General features: G+C 32.7%; 1 protein-coding gene across 1 annotated transcript; it reads left to right on the top strand.

Moving 5' to 3' along the window:
* The first annotated feature begins 980 nt into the window (after positions 1-980).
* Positions 981-6,646, top strand: LOC143912609 (dorsal-ventral patterning protein Sog-like). Its single transcript, XM_077431901.1, has 12 exons — positions 981-1,164; positions 2,097-2,147; positions 2,385-2,685; positions 3,810-4,056; positions 4,130-4,414; positions 4,497-4,847; positions 4,936-5,184; positions 5,337-5,459; positions 5,532-5,652; positions 5,725-5,972; positions 6,055-6,234; positions 6,366-6,646. Exons 1-12 carry the CDS (start codon positions 981-983, stop codon positions 6,537-6,539), a joined length of 2,514 nt encoding a protein of 837 aa, XP_077288027.1. The 3' UTR covers positions 6,540-6,646.
* Positions 6,647-8,287: the final 1,641 nt, after the last annotated feature.

Below are 8,287 nucleotides of genomic sequence, written 5' to 3'. Positions count from 1 at the left end.
TAAATTCAAACAACACAGAGATTGAATAGGGATGCCTATTTGCAGGAAAATCAGATACATTGGCAAACTCTGATAGGAAACGATCGACTTGGAGTCACAAACCACTAGTCTATTCTTCCGGTTAAATAATACAGTTGGAAGAAGAATTTTATTGTTCTATCTATAGTATATATGTAAATTACTAGTTGTTTTACCCGACTTCGCTCAGTATTATATACAATATAAACAGCTTAAACATGGCGAATCTAATAGTGAATATTCATTTGATTTTTTATTAAATTTATTTGAATCGAATCGTCGTCATCCTCGTCGTCTCAACCAACATTACATATTTTCTTACATACTTACATACAAAATCTCGTTCGAAATTATATATTTAGATATATTAGATTATAATTTAAAAATGTGTTCATTATTTTTTGAAATAAAGAAGGAAGGAGGGGAAGGGGGGGTAGGCACTTAAATTAGATTTTTTCAAAAGGGAGGCCTAGTAGCAATAAGTTTGGAAACCACTGCCGTAAAGAGATGATGGCAGTGGACCAGACCTAGTAATTAATATTTAATAAAATTTACATCTGCATTGGTTCACTTTCGATACGCATACTGATCTCTTTGAATTCAGAAATAGTCTTTTACGACACTGTCGCGCCAATTTTCCGATGAAACATGATTATTTAATCTGTTATCGGGGATAAGGCGTGCCAAGCAGGCGACCTGCATACTCGAACAGTGTTGATAATATGTACACTGTTTTCTTCCCACAAATGCGTATTTTATCTCGCGACTCACGCTAATAAAAGGGGGGGTATTATCTTTTCTTGAAAAAAGCCTCTATAAATAAGTTCCAACGTAGATGTATGTATTTAAAGCCTGCCAATATAATTTTCAAAATACACCTTCAAGAGGCGAAAACAATTACACTTTTTTAAATCATCACGTTGTCTCTTGCTGACTCTTTCACGTGTTGTTTTCTACATATCATGGTTTTATTGGTGAACGGTGTATACACGTGGTTGAGGCTCGGCGCCAAAATGGCGTATGTATTGCGGTCATATCACATGCGGAGCCAAATCGATAGGAGGAAATCCATCATTATTAGCGTGGCTCGCCGCTATCCATTTCTTTTGCTTTTTTCTGGTTTAACATCAAAGACAATGCTGGCCGGTATTTATGCATTCCGCCAACAAGAGTGGATGCCTATGTAAAATAAAGTAAAAATAAATAAACAGAATAAGTATGTGTAGTCAAACGAACTGATTCTATTGGACTCGCTTCAAATAATTCATGATGAACTTTTCAGTAGCGTGGCCAGGGTTAGTTACAATAATCATCAAAAGGAAATGTACAGTCCAAGTGTACAGCTCGTTCGTTCATGAACATATTAGTTTCTGGTTTATGGTCAGTTATAGTATAGGTACACAAAATAAAAAATTCACAAATTAACTAGTTTGTTCGTATGTATGTACATATGTAAGCTGAATGGAAATTATAGCAACGTTTTAATGTGGTTTCCATAGGATCCCAAAGGTTTTGACAGCCAAAAGTTTTATGCGACATCTAGTGAGTCTATTTGAAGACAACTTTTGACTGTTAGCACTTAAACTTAGCCTAATAGCTCGTGTATAAACAAACTAGTGTGTTCATGAATGAACGGACTGTACACTTCGACTGTAACTTATACATAGAGACAATCAATCATCGTTTGCTTAATGATTTATAGTAATCTTTGAAATTGAAAAGTATAATTACATATGATACATATGTAAATACATAATTTTGATGCAAAGGTAAAAAAAATAGTTGAAGCAATGGGATATGTATAACATAATGTTACAAGCTTAAAATAATGTTGATGTGCTTAGATTTTTATAAATTAGTTAAAAAAAATGAACATGAACAGTCTGTTTCATAATTTTTTCGCTTTTTCTATAAACTTAATTTTTTTTTCATATTAACTTTTCAAATGTATAAGGTACATACATACGAAAGCTGAATAAGTTTTGATTTAAAAAATAAAAATAGATTGACAATTTAAAGTGAATTTTTTAATGAACATTGTTCTGTGAAATAATTGCAATTTTTTATTGTTGGCTTAGGTCCAGATACACTTCAAGATGTCCCTCAAGAAGAAGATGAAAAGATTCGGCGTAAGTTTTAATTTAATTTATAGTTTTAATTACACAATATATGTAAGCTAAAAATTTTAAACCTTCTTATTATTATTTATACACAATTTGATATAAAACTTGTTGAAAGCACTGTTACAAAATAAAACATTTTGAATATGTATTAGAAATAGAAATTGACAAAAGAAACCCATTTATTTCGATCTGGCGCATTTCTCTGGGTGAATGTCATTAAACATTGAAAATGTTGTATTGCAGATTTTGCTGCTCTGCTTCGTGGTAATGGCAAAGCACCAGCTGCTGCTCGATTCAGTCTTCGTAGACGATCCTTGTACGTGGCTATCGAAGGGGGTGCTGGGGCACGCGCCCTACAGTTGCTCGACAGAGAAAATCGCACGCTCCAGGAGCTACCATTGGGGTTCAAGCTTGCAGGGCGCGCTTGTACCAGTTGGCGTCGTCTGCCAAGAGACTATCGCCGGCTGCTGCGTGAAGGCAAAGTGACAGCAGCCTTGGTTTGGCCGGAGGATGCAGAACCCAAGCTGTTCGGACAAATCATCACGTGAGTACATACATACATACATATATATTTAGTACATATTTTGCTACCGATGAACATATTTTATACATTTTACCCATCATTTAACACATTCAAGCCATTAGGGAGTATGTATGTAGTAGGGTTTCTGATTTCCCGGACTTTTTCAATTCCCGGGATACGGGACGGAGCTCAGGATCGTTCCCGGGATTCCCGGGATTCCCGGGATACATGAAAAAAAAACTTTTTTTTTTCAATATAATATATTTTTTATTAATAAAAAACTATTTATTTATTTACAAAACAATATATAATATATCTATTACCTTGAAAAAATGTAAATATAAAAGTGAACTTATTTAAAGTAGCTTTTTAAAAATACTAAAATATTTAAATGAGAATCCGAAAGTCTAATTCTAGATTTGGTACAAAAATTTCCAGCAATGGAAAAAACTCTGTTAGTTTCGGTCGAAGTTGGTTTTATTGTTAAAAGGGACGAAAACAATTTTTAATAACCTCATCTTATTTTAAATTATCGGTTTTTTCTCCTGTCAGCATGTATATTTTAATTTCTTTTTTAAAATTGATGTTATTTTTATTTACGTTATTTTGTATATTCGTCTTTGATAACTCCATATTTAATTCTTCATTAATCGTCAAATACACAATTGTTTAATCTTCATCCGAATCTAAAAGAGTTTCTTCCATTGTGGAATCATCAATACAAGAAGGATATACTCGCTTCATAATAGTTTCACTTTAGGATATACATTCGCTTTTATTACAACATTTAAATAATGTTTTGTTCAGTATAAAATCAGAATTAATTAACATTTGTGTAAAAAAATCAGTTTTATGCTTTTTCTTTCTTCGATTTTAATTTTTGAGAATAATTTACGATTCTTTGTGTATTTGATTTATTATTTACCTTCGTGCAGTCGTGAAAATGTTGTATGTTTTCAAGATTTTTTTAAATCCAATTCCCGGGATTAAAGATAAGAATTCCCGGGACACGGGACAACGAAAATTTCGTGAATTCCCGGGAATGTCTGTCCCGGATCGACCCGGGTCAGAAACCCTAGTATGTAGCAAGTAATTCATATTTTGTATATAATCTTAAAATTAATTTATTAATATATTGCTTTCAGCCACCCCACTTTGAACACTGAAATGTTTTCTTCCTTATTGGAAGTCCAACCTGGTTATGGTTTATTGACAAATGGCTGGGGAGCAACTGCTGCAATATCAGCATCAGCTGGAGCTGGAGCTGGAGCTGTACCATCGTTGTATATAACACTGATGTTTACCGGTGTATTAAATCCTGAAGAAACTATGAATGTCTCAATTTCAATTAAACTAGAGGTCATTGACAAAAACATTACAATAATTGAAGAAGTGAGTATTTAAATACCGATACTAATTTTCGATTATATATAATATATTCTTATTGATTTATTTTATTTTTTAGGTATACCGTGTTCGAAAACCTGCTGCAGGTTTGAATATTATTGAACTATCATCACCAGTGTCAGTATCAGATTTTAAATTATTAGCACGTGGACGGTTGGCTCTAAGTGTAGAAGCTTTAAGGCCTAATTTTGGTATCAGAACTACACTCCGGGGACCTGTCTTGCCTAAGCTTGCTTGTGAGCTCTTCTATGCTCCTTTGGTCGCTGCACCACGTTCATCTCTAGCTTCCGGTGTAACATGGCTTCATCTTAACAGAGAAGGAGATCTCATCTATACAGTTCAAGTAAAACATCACAATATATGTAAAACTTAATTTTCTATGTAAAAATATCAATACTAAATAAATGTTTATGAAATTTTATTAGGTTGATGAGTTAAATATGAAAGAATCACCGATGATAATGCTGAGGGATGAATCAAATAAACGACACATCGATCTGGAACTTGCACATTTCTTAGGAAATGGTATATTCTCCGGATCGTTGCAAAAAATTGGAAAGATATTTGAACCTCTATACGCAGGGAATTTATCCGTGGATGTGACGACACGGTCTAACAAAAGTGTACTAAAAGGTAGATTGGTTTCGAAACCAATAGCTGATGCTATGGATCTCAACGGTCCCACGTTATTGAAAAGAGTTGATTTATCTAAACCGGCCGATGTTACTGGATTAGCATGGATTTCAGTCGATTATGAATGCACTATTCAATGGGAGGTATGTATATTTTGAATATATGTATGTTCTGATGATATTTAATGAGCATATGTATGTAATTAACATATTCTGTTTTGACTTTTTACAGATTGTTGTTGCCGGACCAGGTGCCTCTGCATTAACTTTATCAAGCTTGGAGTTGTGGCTTGACTTGCGTCCTAATATAGCTCCTGGAGCACCAGTGATTTCAAGGAGACTCGGCAATTTAGAATTACCAGAAGGTGCATTGTTGTCTCCTGCACGTATTGATCTTCACCGTCTTCAAACAGGAGCATGTGAGCTTATTATAAGGGATCCAAGCACAAACGTTACAGTTCTAAGGGCTATGTTAAAACAGGTTATTATTATACGTGGTTAATTTATACTTACAAATATTAAAAATTTAATCATTTTTTTAAATTTTGTTACATTTTAATTGAGTAACTTCTTTTAAATACTTTTGATAATAGAAGAATTTAATTAAATAAAATTTTATATAAATTATTTCAGATTAAAGTTCCTGAAACGTGTATCTCTCAAAATCCCACTGATAATTCTGTCGCTGAAACCGCATCATGTTTCCACTCTGGAAGTTATTACGATGATGGTGCTCAATGGACTTCTGCTAATGAGGTTTTTCTTCATCAAATATCTAAAGGGACATCATATAAATTATATTTTATTATACAGTTTACTCTTTTGTAGCCTTGCACAATGTGCTCTTGTCATCACGGTATTGTTCGATGTGATGCCGTACTCTGTCCTCCACCGAGTTGTGGATCAAAAGCGGTTATATATCCTGGTGAATGCTGTCCGAGATGCTTAAGTAAATATAAGCTGATTTATTTTATCATTTAATTTATAAACATGTTTCATTACACTTTTATTTTACTTACAGATTCATCACTCCAAGATGTAAATACTTCTTCTACACAAGGTTGCCATTTCGTCGGACAGTTCCACCATGCTGGTCAATCTTGGCATCCTTATTTACCACCAGGAGGTTTCGATAATTGCACTGTTTGCACTTGTGAACTGATATCGTTGAAAGTTAGTTGCACACGTTTATCGTGTCCACTTTTAGATTGTCCGGACAAGCATACAATCCGTCCCGACAAGAAGGCATGTTGCCGAGTATGTATGAAGGTATAAATTTCTCCCATTCCATTTGTATTAGATGTTTGTTTGTTTGAATTGAATAATAGTAAATGATTGATTTTAATTATAGGCACCACCACCAGAAGGTAATGACGAGCAAAAAGACGTAGGTTCGCTTATGACAGATGACGAAATATTAGCAGCTGGAGGCTGTAAGTACATCAGAGGTAAAGTGATAAAAAATGGTGACGAATTTCATCCTGTAATCCACTCACATGGCGTCCAAAAGTGTGATATTTGCAGTTGTAAGGTTTGTACCTCATTTTTTTTTTATAGTATACTATTAAATTTAAAAATCTATTTATGTATGTAGAAAGCTGTATTTATTTAATATAAATGTACATACAATTTGAGTAATATTAATGTTTGCTGCAATTTCAGGATGGATATTTGAAGTGTGATCGAAAAAGATGCACAAGATCAGCTTGCAATAATCAACATTCGATCGTTCAGAACCGACGCCGGAGACAACCAAAGCTGACCCCATTAGATGAGTGCTGCCAGCATTGTAGACGAAATCGTCGTCATCAAAAGCATCGACGTGACCGTACTTGAGTCACAAAATGAACTTGAAAGGTGCAACGTTTGTGCCGTGTGAACCTCACGATAGCCGCCGCTCTTAAGATATATCGACGATTATCTGCCGCCATATCTTTCAAAGTGCCAACCGAATATTATAATATATATAAATATTTATAAATACATAAATGAATATATATATGCACACACATATAATATACATATATTGATTTTGTTTTTATGTAAATGTTTACTTGCTTCTTATTGTCGGTCAGACAGTTGTTGTGTCGGATTTGCACGAACGTGGCCGACGCTACTATTTAAAAGTACGGTGATGAAGATGATAGTGAGTAGCACTTCGGGCGCCCCAGCTGAGAAACTATTAAAAACTAATAAGTTTATTGTAAGTTGCTTTTTACAACACTGCTGTGTACGTTTGTGTGTGTAAAAGAAAAATTAAAGTTGAATTTCGTACTAAAACCATTTCGGCTTCTTTACTCTAATGTGAACGTATTTTATTCTCATGTTTTAATTTTATTTATTTCAACGTTACTTTTAAGTTTTTTTTCATTCGAAGTAGTAACCTTAGGTCTACACTACACTGTTCATGATAAGTACAAATTTAGCAATTCACTTATACATACACATATACAATGGTAAAGCTTAATCAACGTTGTCAGTCGACTGCGTCCGTTCAAATTCGATTTTTAATCAGTTATGTATATTTAAAATATTTAAAATACTTAAAATTTCAGATTTAAAGTTCACCCCCACATCCATATTGAATACACAATGTTAAAATATCTATTATTGTAATTTATTTTGGTCTGGAAGTTTCACTGATTGAGATTTTATTGAATTCAATCCATACATTATTTTAGTAACTTGCGTATGTTTGTTCTAAATTCATTTTATGAATCTGTGTGTGTGAACTATTGCATCTGAAAAGAACTCTGTATATTTGAGTAAAAGCTTTGGTGCGCTTTTTATATTTGTAAGCTTTAACGGTAAATTTTAATTATCAAATAGCATAGTTTATGTAACGAATTAAGTCATTAACCCAAAAACGCATTTGTAATTATAGTTTCACACATTAACCAGTGAAAAAAATAGGAGATTATGTATAGTGGCATGTTATTGTAAGAATAATACTACCTAAAAACATAATTTATTTTTGTCAAATGTCGATTTACTATTCTTTAAATATTAACATTCAACATTTATTTTTATTTTGATCACATTGGTTTTTAAATTCTCATTATATTATATTATCATATTGCACTGATTCTTATTTTTTAAAGATGCTCATTCCTCATTTTTCATGATCTAAATTACATAAAATGAAACTACATATCGGAATTCTAAAGTCTCATTTACATATATCCCATACATATGTACTTCCCGCTTGTTTTTATTGACTATTTATAAATTATGAAGACGTGCACGTAATTTTGAAAAAAGAACTAGTCATTATATGCTATACTTCTGTAAACATTTTGTTAGAATTCCACAAAGTATTTTGAGTATGAATATTGTTTCGGTTAAAATTGTTATTTTTAAGACAAAATTCAAATCAAATGTATTTTTGATCCAAAGATAACGGTGCTTTGTTTGGATATTTCACTACGTATTTATAATAAACCTATTTAAATAAATATTATAGGAATTAGCAACTTTGTACATCAACGAGGTGCATTTAATGGAAAAATATATGTATGTATTCCGATCAAAACTTCAACTATCAATAGAATTTATAAATACTGATGCATTTAAAAATAAAATCC

This window comes from Arctopsyche grandis, chromosome 6, assembly GCF_051622035.1.
Source record: "Arctopsyche grandis isolate Sample6627 chromosome 6, ASM5162203v2, whole genome shotgun sequence".
In the NCBI taxonomy this organism is placed as follows: domain Eukaryota; kingdom Metazoa; phylum Arthropoda; class Insecta; order Trichoptera; family Hydropsychidae; genus Arctopsyche; species Arctopsyche grandis.
Note: the sequence above shows the minus strand (reverse complement) of the source record. Positions and strands in the feature narration are given on the sequence as shown.

Bases quoted from the DNA above. Each gene is read 5' to 3' on its own strand.
- LOC143912609 (XM_077431901.1), top strand. From the start codon at position 981: ATGGTTTTATTGGTGAACGGTGTATACACGTGGTTGAGGCTCGGCGCC. The intron at 4,848-4,935 runs GTATGTATATTT...GACTTTTTACAG, and splicing joins AATGCACTATTCAATGGGAG to ATTGTTGTTGCCGGACCAGG. The intron at 5,460-5,531 runs GTTTTTCTTCAT...ACTCTTTTGTAG, and splicing joins AATGGACTTCTGCTAATGAG to CCTTGCACAATGTGCTCTTG.